General features: G+C 37.4%; 1 protein-coding gene across 8 annotated transcripts in view; it reads right to left on the bottom strand.

Moving 5' to 3' along the window:
* Positions 1–1919: 1919 nt before the first annotated feature.
* Positions 1920–16251, bottom strand: part of pde9a (phosphodiesterase 9A) — a 50598-nt gene continuing 36266 nt past the window's right edge. For 4 of the 8 annotated variants that reach the window (XM_040149417.1, XM_040149414.1, XM_040149420.1 and 1 more), the window contains 11 exons: positions 15510–15584; positions 12508–12594; positions 12181–12285; positions 8589–8671; positions 7860–8016; positions 7162–7275; positions 5581–5685; positions 5041–5169; positions 2634–2729; positions 2460–2524; positions 1920–2290 (listed from right to left, as the gene is read on the bottom strand). In XM_040149417.1, the coding sequence (XP_040005351.1) occupies positions 2474–2524; positions 2634–2729; positions 5041–5169; positions 5581–5685; positions 7162–7275; positions 7860–8016; positions 8589–8671; positions 12181–12285; positions 12508–12594; positions 15510–15584 (1002 nt within the window). In that variant the 3' untranslated portion in view covers positions 1920–2290; positions 2460–2473. Of the gene's footprint in view, positions 2291–2459; positions 2525–2602; positions 2730–5040; positions 5170–5580; positions 5686–7161; positions 7276–7859; positions 8017–8588; positions 8672–12180; positions 12286–12507; positions 12595–15242; positions 15318–15509; positions 15585–16251 lie in introns of those variants that run through there. The other 4 variants (XM_040149418.1, XM_040149415.1, XM_040149419.1 and 1 more) reach the window with 3 other exon arrangements.

Genomic DNA, 16251 nt, shown 5'->3' on the forward strand with positions numbered 1-16251 from the left:
CCAACTTTACCAATTTGGAAAAGTTGCAAATATTATAAATGTACAATATAAACATCTTTGAACCTAGCACACCTTATGGAACCTCGTGGAACCCCAGATGTGACCCTCAGCAATTCAGATTTATCATTGTTTATTTGCACATACTGATATCTATAATCAAGATGGTTACTGAGCCATGAGTGTGTTACACCTCTAATGCCATATCTTTTGTTTCCTCATTAATTATCTATGATCAGTAGTGTCAAATGCCTTTTTAAAAAAATCTATGGATAGCCCTACAGTATAATTCCTTATTTTCTATTGCTGTGGATATTTCAGCAATGGGTATGAATACTTCTGTATATGAGAGAATACAGTTTTTGATTTTTAATAAATTTGGACCTTGGCATATGAGTTATTGACTGTAGATTGATAGATTAAAATTGGAAAATTCTTCATTTAAAATGAAATCTACAACACAATGTGTGCAAAAAGTGGAAGGGTCTGAGCATTTTCTAAAGCCACTGTTAATATAGGCTATAAATCATAAAGTTTTTGAAGCTTTCAGGTCATAAGGTGGACCATTCAGCTTAATTTATTTTGCTACACATTAGAAAAACCTATTAAAGTGTGCCTTTAACGTATGCACCATGAAAATTTTGTCACAGGACAAAACGGGTAATCAAGTGCATAGATGTACCTTCTGAAGGGAGGGCACAATCAAGTTAGGCATTTTTCAACTTTGAGAAAGAATAAATAAGTAAATAAAAATCAAAGGCTGCGCTTACATTGAATTGTATCGAACTTTCATTACAACACAGTATGTTGAAAATGGTAATGGTGTTTTCCATAAACCCACAAAAGAATCTGAAATGCTGTGTAATTTACTGGACAATTAAACTTAAATCTCAAATATAATTTTATTGATAACATACCCTATATATGATGACAGATAATGTTGTATTTGCATTTGCAGAGGAGGGAGTACTGTTCCTTTTTGAGATATGCATAGTGTCTGCAGAGCACGACTGTGCCATGATGTTGTCGTGGTCGACACATTTCCAGCGTCGGGCCCGAATATGGACGTCTGGAACGACGGACAGGCCTTGTAATGTGACATGATCTCAGAACAACTACGCAGCGTCCGGTACACCCAACGACATCAAGATTTTTTTTCTCTACGACGTGTTCCTTCCTGGCGATCAATAGGATGACAGAGCGCCCTCAGGGTTATATCGCCGCCTGTTGGTTTGGCATGGTCTTGACAGCGCGTGACAGCGTGTTTACAATTTCTTGACCCTCTTCGCTGCCTACAGGCAAAGAGGTGAACGATGATTAGTCGGGGCCAAACTTGTAGTGTTGCCAGTCTCATGACCAACATTCAGCAGAAATTTATGGAACTACAACAACTTTAATTACCTGCCCAAAAAAGTCAACCTGAGGATTAAGACCTTTCAAGCACCTGAGAGGCGAAGCCTGGAGCAAAACAGTGTCTGTAAAGCTCCCACTATTAAGCTTAAAGCTTTGGCTGTGATTGCGTGATAGCAACCTGTATATTTAAATATTAATATTTTTATTGTGCTAAAATATTTGCAATTAATCAAATTACGACGACAAATCAATGGACACAGTGAATATGGGGCCTTTGAGGTCCCTGAATGTCTGTAGCCCCAGGGCAGTTGTCCACATACCATGCTTCCATGATAAACATAACATACATACAGAAAGGAGCATATTGCACATTTTACTACATGACTTTTCATAGGCCATATTTGTTTTATAGACATATTTTTGTATCAAAATAGAAGAGGCCAGAATAACTTTTGCGTGATTCATGTGTTTAGCATAATAAGCAGGGACAATAACAGTCCAGACAGGATTTTGTAATTAATCTTTATTTTTTGTAGTAAAGAACAAATATCTCTAAAAATCTTTACAATCTGTATAAAAACAACACGTCAAATAAAAAACCATTCAAGATATGTATCTAAATATTGTTCACTTAAGCAGTCTGTGCTGTACAAATGCTGGCATTCCCTCAAAAATGCTTTGTATTGTCCATCATTTCCTCGAGTCCATCAGTGTAATGCGGTCTGAGAGCTGCTCTCAAAGATCCACTCGCTCACTTTTCTGTGACAGACTGGAAATCTACCTGATTTTCTTAGATCACACATCCTGTTGGTCCACTGCTCTTCAACAGGATGAAGTGAGGAGAGGACGGAGTGATGGTCCATAACGAACCAACTTGTCTGACGACTACAGTTTACTTTACATGACACTGCTTCACTCCTGTGCTCTACTCTCACTGGTTCTGAAACAGACAGATTACATTTATAAACAAAACTGCCTATAACATGTGTTTATCCAAGTAAGCCTCTGATCTCCAACCTGACCATACAGTGACAGCAAACGCTGCAGGAAGTTAGACAGATAGAGTACTTTGCCATTTCCCAAAGGGAAAAAGTTCTGTTCTTTCCTACCTTTTCCAAAATGTTTACTTCTTCTTCCCTCCCATGGTCAAGTTTTCACTTTTCTTTTTCTGCACCTGAAGGGAATATTATCATCAGTCACAATCTGCATCAAGGACAAATGAGATGAATCCACAAACTTCAAAGTCACATACACACACACTTCCTCTAACCAAATCCTCCAACCTCATTCATGGCGTCATCAATCTGTTTGAGTTCTTCGTATCGGTCTCTTGACTCTCTGAGTGGCTGCACCATTGCTTCCTCAATCTGTGGGAACAGCTAGTACACACACATACACATGCAAGGTCTCAGTATCATCACCGCACACATTACGTCATGTTTAAATACAGCTGCATGCAAAAGTTTGGCAAATTCCATGTTTTATTGATTTTTCAAGTAAAAAGAAGTAAATCAACTCCTGCAGCAAACAGACACAAAAAATTAGCCTTTATTCACTGATGATAGCAGAAAAAGAAGGCACAGTTTAATGTTAGCTGTTGTGTTAGTTTTTATTTCGTGAACTTAAAAAAAAAAAAGCCAAAACAAAACAAAAACAAAAAAGATGTGGCATGTGCAAAAGTGCGGGCGCCTTATAAATGAATATTAGTAACTCCCCTTCGGCAATCATTAAACATGGAAGTGGAATATTCTACTTTGGGGTAGTGTAGCAGCCAGTGGCACAGGAAACACTGAAGAGTTTGAACGAAGAATGGATTCCACTAAATATCAGCAAATTCTGTATACAAATGTCCTCCAGTCACTCAAGGAAGTGAGTGTGAAAAGAGGCTAGTTTCTACAACAGGACAATGATCCTAAGCAGACCTCAAATTCACCATGAAGTACTTGCTACAAGCTGAAGCTTTTTAAATGGCCCTCACAGTCCCCTGACCTGAACATTACTGAAAATGTTGCAGAAGTTGAAGTGATCTGCAGGAAGAGTGGGTAAAAAAACAGTAGTTTACTCTATAGTGAGAAATAACTTTAGACATGTATTAATCATCATTTTACACTATAACTTAAAGCTGTAGAATCACACAAATCACAAATCTTAATTTTACATATATAAAATGCAACACATTACATTGTGGGATTGTTAGAACGTAGTTGGGAATGCCACTTTTTTTTGTCCTGTTGTGGGAATTTTTGAAGGCACTATATCAATAAAATGGTGGATGGTAAAAATAGTGCATAGTACATGTTAAATAAGGAGAAATTTACAGACACAGCCTTGGTATCTAAGCTTCTTCCTCCCTGAGTCCTGCCTGTACAAAGCATTTGTCTTTTGAAACATACTGGTTCCTTTCAGCAACTGACAGCCTCAGAAGGGACAGATGCTTAATTTCCAGTGAAGAATCTTTGAAAGACATTAGACAAAATGTAACTCAGTCTACCCATCATCATTTCCAACATAAATTGCAGGGGAGTAGCAACGAAGAATTTGTTCATCCAGGGTTCTGGAAGTAAAGGTCCAGGGCCTTGTTTCCAAATAGCATCCAAAGGATAAGATGACTGTCAAATCCGTTTTACGAACCTTCATAAGCTTAAGAGGTGTTTTCAAAAAGCATCATAACTGAAGACACTGAGAATGATTGTAGATTAACAAGTGCCTCCTACCCACTATAAGAGGATAAGAGCATCTTAAGAAGTGCCAGAACTTGCGGAAGGAACCAAAAACTACATTTATTATATAAATATTACTTATATAATATATATATATACTTATATATAAGTATATAAGTATTTACTGTTTTTGTTCATTTTTAAATCTATACTTTAATCAATAAACACCAGTGTTCTTAGTTTAGAGACATTGGATGTAAAAGCAGTGATAATGTTTAAATTGGAGAAATAAGAATAAAACTAAAAAAACAAATTAATTTTAAAATGTATAAAACCCATTTGCGCAAGTTCTGTCATCATCATCCTCCGCTCCCTCCACTTTCTTGTTATATTTTTAGGTTAATTATCTTCTCTTTTCTTTTTATTTATGGTGCATTTGTTGTTGCCACAGTCTTAAATTTAGCAGGTCTTATAAGAAATGATGGCATTCACAAGATGATGTGTATATTCATAAAACTTATAAGTACCATCACAGCTTAATTTGAGATTTAATATGAGAGTAACATGAACAGGAACATGAATTATAAAGGGCAACAAGCTGAAAGCTGTAGACAGTTTACCGAACACATTAAGTCTAATTTCCATACTGAACATTTCCAAGTGTAAAACATTTCTTGTCCTTTATAACACTTAATCTTTGTGGTGTATGTATTTTAATATATAGCACAGTTTTCAGTAAGTTAAATATGCAAAATTACTTAAAACTGTATTCAGCATCATCTTCAGTACAACATACAGCTGTTGTTAATTAGCTGAACTAATCGATCTCCAATTGCCAAACCATATCATAGTGTTAAATTATCCAGGAGACTCATGCTGCTGAGTATATTAAGATTAAAGATATAATTAAAAGAACTTACTCAAGTGCTACTTCACATTGTACAGAAAAACTTCCAGAAACCACTCCCAATTTGCAATTCTCTCACTTTGACCTGATCTCATCACTGTCATCACTGTCCTGCATATTCACCTTCATCACAGTCTCAAACATGGGGATGAGGACAAACTTGATGAAGCCAATCTGTGCTGTCGGTTTGGTGACCTTCTCTCTGTCCATGAACGGAGCCACAGGAAGCCCTTCAGCCTTTTCCCTGTCACTCTGAATAGTGCAGACAGAAATCTCAGGAAATTACGATCTTTGTTTAAAATAAAATAAAATAAATAAAAAGAAATTCTCTTTTTAATGAGTTTTTCTGCCCATCTCTAATTCAAGTGAAGCTACATGCAGCAGGTCCTGCTTCAAAATGAATAAAAAAAGGAATGACCCTCTGATGTATATTGTCCTTTTATCACATATTGAACATCATACTCAGCAGCTACAAGAAAAAAATGACTCCGCCTAAGAGGACTGCAAACCCAGAAATCATTTAACTTTTTGTCTACATGATGTTTTTGAGGCTATTTGAGCTTAAAAAAAATTGAAAAATCATCAGAAGTGCAATGTACTTGTATTAGTGTTGGCATAAAAATGGAACAATTTGAAAATATTTCCCCACTTTGGTGGACCCACCTGCATGAAGTACTCCTCCAGCAGACAGTCAACCCAGGGCTCAGCCACCTCCATGGGTCGCACCTCATTGGAGATGTCGCAGCACTTGATAAGCACCATCTTCAGCTGCACAGAGCACAGGGTGAGAGGGCAAAGGTCACCATGAATAGAGAGATATTTTATAAAAATGCAACAGTGCAACACTGGAAAGAATAGTTCATTGTTGTCGTAGTTCATAACCTGGTATAATGAGATGGGATGCGTTTTGAGATTAAATGCAATGACATTGCTGCTACCCTAGTGAATTAATCCTCCTGCCGCAAGGACTAATTTGACAACCTGTAATGAAGGATAACTCTGCATATGTAGCTAAACCATTAAATTATTTTATTACTGTATATACTGACATCTCTGATCGGCTCATTGAAGTACTTTACCCAAATAAAAACACAGTGAAAAAACATAATTGAAGTCCTACTCTTAATGTATTATATATGATGATAACAACACAGCATGTGGTGTACAAATATAATTTGGTTTAGTGCTTGAAAGTCTATGATGTATAGAACTTTTTTTCATTATTTTGTATTTGAAATATTTTATAGGTAGGTTTATCAGAGGACTGGCAGTAATAGTTACTGTACTCTACAGCAAAAGCATCAGCAGTAGACTTATGGGTGGAAAAAGTACTCAGATCCTTAAATTAGGTAAAAGTAGTCCTAACATAGTAAAAAAATATATATTGAATGTCCTGCTTTGAGAATTTTATTTGAGTAAGAGTATAGTAATATTATCAAAATTCACTTATAATATCCAAAGTAAAATTATTTGTGATACAGCATATCAACTTTCAGACTGCTATATTACTATATACATTGCATTACTATTATTGATGCTTTATTGTGTAAGCAACATTTTAATGTTGTAACAGGTCATGGTGGTGCTCATTCTAAGTAATATATATATACTCAATTATAGAAGAGCATAGAATGTAAATATTCAAGTGAACAATAAGTAACCCCAAATTGTACATTTAGTAAAGGACTGATTAAATGTTACCAGTACACACAGGGCATCAAAGCGTCACAAAATGAAATACAATCTGCTCTCCAACCGATGCTACATTAGAAGAATGCAACATAAATAAATGAGGCAGTATAAGGTCCGTTTATCACCTGTAGTTTGGTTCATTTGGTAAATATATTTTATTATATTACACGTGCACTGTCTTCAAACAAACCAAGAAATTCATTTACTGGATAGTTTGGTGACAAACTGACCGATGTATCTTCTCTTGCAGTCTGTGCTATTAGCAATAAATTATTTCCTCTTAATGACTCCATAGAAAATCAATAAACACATAAGAAGCAGTAAAGTGCAGCAACTCTTGGAGTGGGTCACTGGAATTTGATTTCTGCACGTGTGTCCACTTAGTGCTGATGCTGCAGGATGACATCACCCAAACTGTCCAATAAATGAGTTACATTTCAGTCCATATGATGTCATATTAAACTAATGTTTTTTCTTTGGTCCAGAACAACTGAACAGAACTGCAGGTGACAAAGCACCAAATGACTTGTTTGTAAATCAAAGTTTCCTTACACAGGTGACATGTTCCTCATCTGTGTAGTCAAAGTTGTCAACTTTATGCTTGAAGGAGTCAAGGATCTCACCATGTCGTGCCATGTCTGTGGCTAGGATCAGTGTGATGGTTCCCTGAAAAACAGCACAAGTGTAACAGCTCATCAGTACACACATACACAAGCACATACAAAGAGGACTTGACAAGTTTTTCGAGACGTGGAAAGTACAGTATAAATTGTGGTTGGGTTTTCTATTGATGTAGTTTGATTTATATATGTAGCACTCTTTTCCTCATCTTTTCAGACTCCCCTTCCTTCTTTTTTTTTTTCCTTAATTAACTATTAAGTTGTTAAAATCATCAGAATACAGAAAACTCTACACACACACGCACACACACACACACACGTTTGTATTTCTATCTTTGTGAGGACACTTGTTGACATAATGCATTTCCTTGCCCCTTACCCTAAAATTAACCATCACAACAAAATGCTTAATCCTTACCCTTACCCAAACTCTAACCTAAACCTAATTCTAACGTGAACCATAAAAGCAAGTCTTAACCCTAAAATAGCCCTTTGAAGGTGTGTCAGAAAGGGAGGACTGGCCAAATTCTCCTCACTTTCCTAAAATGTCCTAACTCCGATGGTGTAAAATTCCATCTGGTCCTCACAATATATAGCCATTCAAGTACACATACACACAGACAGCCCTACCTGTCGTATCTGTTTGAAGGCCTCTGGGTCGAAGTTGGAGAAGATGTTGCAGTCGGACTGAGAGAATATCTGAAAAGCCACAGCACAGTGGTGATTCTCCAGAGGGGAGATGTCATTGTAGCGAACTGCCAGCTCTGTTCTAGCATTGATCTGGTACCTGGAAGAGAGAGAGAACGGGAAGAATGAGAAACATGGTAAGAAAGGGACAGAGAGTAGGAAGAAATGGGAGAGAGGAGGATGCAGAGAAGGAAACAAGAATCAAGACAGGGGAGTGATGGGAAAGAAGCAGGTGGCAAGGACAAAAAGAAAGGAGGAGATAAGCGAGAGAACAGCGTAACAAGGCACAGGGAGGGATGTAAGGAGACAGCAGTAAGAGGGGGAGAGTGAGGCAATGGAAAGATGGAGGAAGTGGAAAGATGAAAACACAAAAGACAACAGATAACAAATGTAATGCTAAGGAGGACAGAAGGACACAGGGAGGGTCGGAATAGACAGAGGGAAGAAATGAAGAACCTCAGAATGAATGGATGAAAGGAAGTACAGAGGGAGATGTAAAAAACAGAAAAAGAAGAATGGAGGGAGAAAGAGAAGGAGGACAAAAATGAGTGAGCAGGAAGGGAGGAATGATGCAAAGCAGGGACAGATGAAGCAACGTAAAGAAAAAAATAGTTATAATGTATTGTATGATTTCTGTGTGCATGCATGTTTGTGTGTGTTAGTCTGTCTTACGTGTTATTGAATCCAGGGTGATCAAGATCATGACATACAGCAGCTGTCATGAGAATTAAAATTTCCACCTGAGTTAACTTCTCCTAAAAAAATAACACATACACATACATATACACACACACACACACACACACACACACACACACTTATGTTACTTAATGCATCAATTCAATATTTTACTAGAAGACTATGTCTATATGTGCACTAATGTGTATGTGATCCCATCTTCAACCCTAAAGTTGCCACACAACATGTGAGTGTGTGCGTGAGTGAGAGAGTTGTACTGAGTTGATCACTCGTTAGGCCTGTAATAATTAAACCTCAGGTGAATAGTCCTCCCTGACAACAGAGGGAGGAGGGATGAGAGGGAGATTCTCTGAGAAGAAGCTCCTCCTTCCCTTTACTTTATTCCCCTTTCATCAGCCCCGTCTTCCTCCTCATTCTCTTAACTTTTCGAGCTTTTCCAATTCCCTGACGTCTCTTTTTTTCACAGCACAGCTTTTCACTTCAACCCTCCCAAAACCCTGCATGTATCAATTTTATCACCATATTAATTCAAATGTTACTTTATGGTGAATACAGGAGACAGAGAAAAAGACTTTACAGTGGAAACAAAAGAAGAGGAAGCAGTAAACAGCTGCTGATGATGAAAATAAATTGATGGTAAGAAACCCGGATCCCCTGGTTGCAGTGTCTCTACAAAGTGAAGCAACAGAGCGACACAAAGATTTCATGGTAGAGTGATGCCTTTTTATAATACAACAATTCTACCGGTATATGTATGTAGTTATGGCACTGAAGCTGCCTTAGGAAATATCTTTGTGTAGAAACAGAGGATTGAGAATTTTGGTGCTTAACATGTAACAATGTGTGCAGTTCAGAATCCTTTAGCAGCATAAACACTGCAGTTGTAATCAAACCTCAAACTCATTCTACTCATCCCGCAGAAACACCATTATTTAAACTGTAATTCAGTACGTTAGCTGAAGTAAAATTAAGAACAAAAATATCTAGTTGAAATTTAAAGTAATTTTAAAAATTTTTTTTTTTTAAACAGAAGACAGTGTTGTTTGTCTTTTTTTAAGTAAGTAATCGTCCAACCCACCACATAGATTGTCCTTTTAAAAAGCTAGACACACATTTAGGTTTGGGTTTTTATAACTATTTGAAGATTAAAGAATCTGGTAGTAGAATTACACCAAAAAGTAATTAGAGAACATCTTGCGATGGGATCACACCAGCCACAATGCCTATCAACATGTCGACGTTCCGACCCATTAGTATGTAGTAGTCATTACTACATTATAACATGAGTACTCAGTAGTCATGGGTCATACCACACCCATCTTCCAACTCGACCTTCATTTTGATCTGAACTACACACCTGTAAAGTTTTGTGACACTATCACATTGACAAAATGTCCACAGACAGACAGACAGTATAAACACCTGCCAAAATACCTCAGTGGTATTTCCCGCTACAGAAGGTGTCTCCAGGACCACATTTTGGCATGATCTCTCACTCACACACACACACACACACACACACACACAAGCACACAGACTCTCAAGGTGAAATACATACTAGCCACGCTCTCATGGATGGTAATTACCTGAAAGGGATATTTTTTTTTGGCCGGACTGCAACAGCGGGGATATCCCCATAAACGCAAATGTCCATGAGTGAGTGAGTGACTGAGTGAGTGACTGAGTGATAAAGTTACACCATTGGTCAGCCAAAGGCCGTGTGACTAAGTGCTGATGTTACACCATTGGTCGTTGTTCTTTCATAATGAATAAGCATAACTGTTTTTTACAGTGTCATCAGGTGGGTGTATACAGGCAGTGTTGTCATCTTAAAGCCTTTGTTGCTAGATTTACAGACTTTTCACACCCTTTTGGTGACTTTTCTTCACAAAAGCACCTACAGACAAATCTAGTGACTTTTTGAACAAACCTTAGCTACTTTCTGTAGAAGAGAGTTGCAGGTATTGCCCTGCTAGCACCAGGTCAGGCTTTCCCTCCACAAGCACACCTCTACACATCTCAGCTGACACGGACGTGAAAGAGCTTCTAACTTTCTCTCTGAGTGATCATTCTACAAGTAAATATAGACGAAATCACAGCACAGCCATTTTCTTTAACTTGTATGTATGGTGATTTCGTCAGACTACTTCTCGGTTATAAAATCAGAATTTTAGCTGTGCAGAGCAGCAACTTGTAAATGGCTTAGATGTGACTCATGGTTAACATTTAATCTTAATGGGCCATGTTTCAGTCACAGGAACAGAAAAACGTGTAAATAAGAACTGCTTTATTGGGAATTCGGCTGTGTTAAAATAAAGAGAGCAGGAGAGAAGCAAACAGGTAAAGAGCGGTCTACCCACATACTAGGTTTTCTTGTTTGCAGTTTCCCAGTCTGATTAAGGGTCAAATTAATCTATTAGGCAGAGCTGCTTTAAGATTTGTTTGACATTTTGGGAAATATGCTTATTCTCATTTTTACAAGGAGTCAGATGAGAAGATTGATACCACTCTCATGTCTGTATGCTAAATTTGAAGCTTAGACAGGTAGCTTAGCTTAGCACAAAGACAGGAAAAAAGGGGAAACAGCTAACCTGGCTCTATCCAAAGGTAACAAAATTCACCTTTAAAGCACCTCTCAATTTCACTAATAAAGATGTTATATCTAAATTATGTAATCCGTAACAAACACAAAGTGTGAAAATGACACATTGTGCTTTTACAGGGGTGTTTTCCCCGTTTCCAGTCTTTATGACAATCTAAGATATACCAGCTAGTATCGATGGATCTACTTTTCTAACTTTCGGCAAGAAAGAAGTGTATATCCCAAAGTGTCTAACAATTTCTTCCATGGGTTAATCCAGTGATTTAAATTTTCATAAACCTGGGAGATTTTATGGGGGACAGATTGAAAAAAGTTTGGTCAAAATTGAAACAGCAGAGACACACATACCCTTACTTTTACTCCAGAGTATGGGTCAAGCTCCAAAAACCCTGGATCCCACATTTCCCATACTGCAACTTCACAGTGTCTTTCATTAGACCCTCCCTGCTTGATGAACATACACGTCTTTCAAAGTCCAAGTTTGTGAAGCAGGCTTCCTGTTTCAAATTTGCCTCCACGCTCAACCGAAGTTACTCAAATGATGTCACTTAAGTATTTTTTTCAGACACAAGCTCTTTCACAGGCACAGAAACATTATATAACTGTTTTCATCGGCTGAGTAGTATTTCTGATTATGAGTAAATTGACCTTGCCAAGAAAAATTAAATCTCAGGTCTTCATGAGCAATGTACCAGTCAAGTTGCTGACTATTAATAACAGGGACATTTGAACACTTAAACATCTCAACCTTTCAATGCTGTGTTAACAGTGCTTTTTTTCATAACTGGGATCAATGTATATGCCTAAAAAATAAATATGCAGGGTGTGTGGACTTTTTATTTTTTATTGTTCACTAATTTTACCAGGTCAAAACTTGAAGCTTTGCTTTCAAATCTCAAGTCAAGTTCTTATTGAGTGAACCCTCAAGTCTCACAGCAGTCAAGTTTCTAAGAAGCTGATTACCTGTAGGCTGCAGAGGCAGATCATGCTGTACATCATCTGGGTGACACAGAAACAGTGGCGGAAGTTGTGGAAGGGGTTATTTCTGTAGTTGTCATGAATACACAACTATACACAGAGAGAAAGAAACAGAGACAGTAGGTTGTGTTGTTGTAAATCCTAAAAACAAATGTTACAAAAAAGAAAAATAAAGGATTGAAAAGTATTAGCAACATTTAGACATTAAAGTTTTTTGAGATATCATTCTGGTCTGGTATGGGGAGGTTCTTGGTTGGTTTCTGTAAAATGTTTTGGATTTTCAGATGGTACTGTATTGGGTCCAGGTCTCACCAGCCATCTCTTGAGTGTGATGGGGTTGATGTTAAAGTCTTTGACCAAGCCAAGATCATGGTACATATGCTCCAGACAGCTCAGCATCTGGAAGAACAAAGGAATGCATTGTGATGTGTATGTATACAGTAAGAGACGGAGATATGATGAGATGAGGTTTCTTTCTTTTTTGTCTTTCCTTAGTCTCACAAATTCACTAGATGTTACTGTCCCTTGGAATAGTATGAACCATTTTGAAGTTTTTGTTTCATAGTCTTCCTTTGGAATTTAGCTACTTAGAGGGAACTCTTTCATATACTGTGCATTGTAATATGCATTTAACATCAAAAGATGGAGACAAGATAAAGGAACAAAAAAACAATTAATATGTTGCTCCCCATGAATGATCCACTTCCACAATCTAAAAGGTTGGTTTTTTTTTTTTAAATGAAAATGGTTATGGAATATTAAAATCAAATATCCAATACTAGAAGCTTTAATTTAAATATCGCATTATCTTTGTTTATTTGTTTTTATTTGTTTATTCTTTTTTTCTTTCTATTTTTTAAATTTCATGTTTTGTTTTTAATTATTATATTAGCTTTGTTTTGTTGTAATTATTTAGGGAAACTAAATAAATTTTCCCTAAATAATTAATTATTCATATACAAGAGCAGTATTGGCTTTCTGAAAAACCAAATGAGCCAAATCCTGTTTGATACTATAGTTTAGTTTCAACATGTGAATTCTGGTAAAAAATTGAGTTAAGGTGAACAAGTGCAACAAGCTTTCAAATTGATAACATAATAGCTCTCTAAATTAGGTTAGGTTTGGGATTATTCTGATGTCTGAGAAAACATCAAAAGGGGTTTGACTGCCAATCAACTGAATTTTATTGGCCTGGCATAATAATTGCTGAATCTGGATGTCCACTTGACCTAATTCAACACTATTAACCAACCTAACCCTGCTGTAGCTCACGAGCATAAAATTCCCGTCAACTCATGACACACTCAGTTCTGCTTATATCTCTATCTTAATCTAATTTTCTCTCTAATTTACTTTAAAGGGTACTCCAACATTTACTATAGCATACGTACAACACTGCTGACAGGTACATCCAAACATTCTTATCCCTGTCAAAATCTGGCACCTACATTATCCAAAATGCAACTCGACAACTGACAGCTGGGTCGGAGATTTCCGAGTGTCATGCTAGTAGCAATTGATGTAGCCTGGAGCCTCTGGCCTCAGGCAGAGATTTTGGGGGGGGGGGTACAGAGGTCTGGTAAACTCACTTCTTTCTGACTCCACAACCCCAGATTTTTTTACTTTTCAAACTTCCAGGCTTATGTCACCCATTGAGGACATTTATCAGACTTTTTAGCATTTATCTATCAGACCCTGGAGACACTACAGGCTATATACAACTTTTTTTCACATAGGACTAACCCAACATCTAGAAACAAACTGTGATTGAATCTGTGGAGTTTCATTTAATGATGGCTGTATTTCAGGTTGTCAGCTCTAGGATATTGGTATAGACCTTTTTCAAAGCAGACATTCTGAATCCCTTATTTCATTGCTATTTTCTTCTCTCATGACCTAAAAATCGTTCTGGTCAACTTTAATTGAGGACATTACAACACTCTTAATTATGCCCAGAGCAAGTACAAGAGGGTTTCTCATAGAAGGTTTGAATGAGGATACACTAGGCTTTCCTTCACGTAAGCCTTTTTGGACTTACACACCCCTTTAATGGAAATCTGTTAATGACTGGGTGCTGCAGTTAATGAGGCTGCCTTTGAAACTGCATCACAAAAACTCAGTTCTGTACTGACTGTAATATTATACCCTATTTTTTAGATTTTTCTGATTCACCACCTAGGTAAAATCAGGATGCTTTCATACCTACCCTGTCTGATGTGTTTGCCCGTTTAGTTCATTTAATTTAGGCTGGGGTGAAAGCTGTTGGACAGGACTGCCTGAAGATGTGGGTCTCTGTCTGCTTCTAGTTAGAATCTGGTGATTATAATGATTGCTTATACTGTGAAAGCAAAGCAGACTTAAAGATAGGATTTTATGATAGAAGATATGTAATTTTATTACATATCTAGATTTTAATTACTAATAAATTATATAATTTAAATTAATACATTATCTATAATCTGGATAAATAAAAGATACATTTACAAGGTAAACATAACACCAACCATGCTTCTAATTATGCTGTCAGCTAATGCATATGAATTTTTGACAAAACTGTTGGCAGGCAAGTTGCAGTTTGGGTAATGTAGGTGCCAGGTTTTGACAAAGAAGAAGGTTTGAACTAAAAAAGTCATTAACCTAGTTGTGCTGCATTAACTTGTCCATTGTCCAACAGGTGTTTTACAAATGTGATGCTAAATCGGCAAAGTACTGTTTGAACATTATCAGGTGCACCTGTGTTTGACAAAATGTCAAAATGTCACCATTACACAGTTTGGTGGTCTCCATCTCCAGCTTTTGTGCTGCCAGTTCAAAGCAGGTAATGTCAGGCAGCTGACACTTAAAAACACCTCTTTTCTGTCCTACTTTAAGCAAAGACTTTTGACTTAGAACATAATATTGAATAATTCGGAAATTATTAATAGCACATTCACCAATTGATCATTTACAACTTCATCATTAGTTGATTAATCAGTAATAATTAACAGTTATTAAACTGTCCTTGATGAAAAAAATAATCAGTTGAATAACCAGGGCGTAGGTCTCACCTCATTGGGTTCCCACTGCCAAGCATCGAATGTAGGCAATCTAAGAGCTTCTACTGTCTCCTTAGACAGATGATACTATACACACACACACACACACACACACACACACACACACACACACACACACACACACACACACACACACACACACACACACACACACACACACACACACACACAAACGTGCACACACACACATCAGGCAGCAGGATAGACAGGGAAAAGGGGCACAGGGAGAGACTTTTACAGCAAGCTTGTCAGTCTTACCTCGTTGGCCTCCCACAGCCAGACGTCAAAGGCGGGCTTTTTGAGGGCATCTATGGTCTGTTTTGACAGCATGTACTGCAGGCAACAGAGCTCGCAGTTAACCCTGTCCGCCTCTGCTTGGCTCGGGGGCACACTTCTATACATCACTACACCCACCTACTGTAATGTTGATGCATAAAAATTAATGTGATCCCCATTATTACACTTCATGTCCCCAAATTCTTGCTGGACTTATGTGTCTCACCAGAGAGAAAGACCATTTAGAAATGTTCTGCTCAATTAATACATGTGTAACAAATATTACGCTGGCAGTCATACGGAAGGAAGCATTAGCTGTCAATAGGTGAAGGTGTTTCTAAAATACAACTTCTCCCTGTGTGCAAACTTTTTATGGATTCATTGTTGTGTTCTCTGAGAGTGTTTAGGAGTAGAGATGAGATGATAATTATCTCACATTGAGCTATTGTCCTCCACGGACTGCTTTTTGGGAATAAACATGGACTAAATCTGATCAATATTTATAAAACTGGCCAGTTACATTTTTCCAGTTACATCTCCATTGCGTTTGCAGAAAATCCAGCGTGGTCAATAATATTTAATTTGATTTTTGACTAAATGAACATTGTGGAACCACATGGAACGTGTGGAACCACACGTTTGGACACAAACATTGGCATTATCTGGTTCCTGGAACCACAGTGGAGGCGTGGTATTTCTTGGTACACCTGACATCAGCAGACTC

This window comes from Xiphias gladius, chromosome 16 (assembly GCF_016859285.1).
Source record: "Xiphias gladius isolate SHS-SW01 ecotype Sanya breed wild chromosome 16, ASM1685928v1, whole genome shotgun sequence".
Lineage (NCBI taxonomy): Eukaryota > Metazoa > Chordata > Actinopteri > Istiophoriformes > Xiphiidae > Xiphias > Xiphias gladius.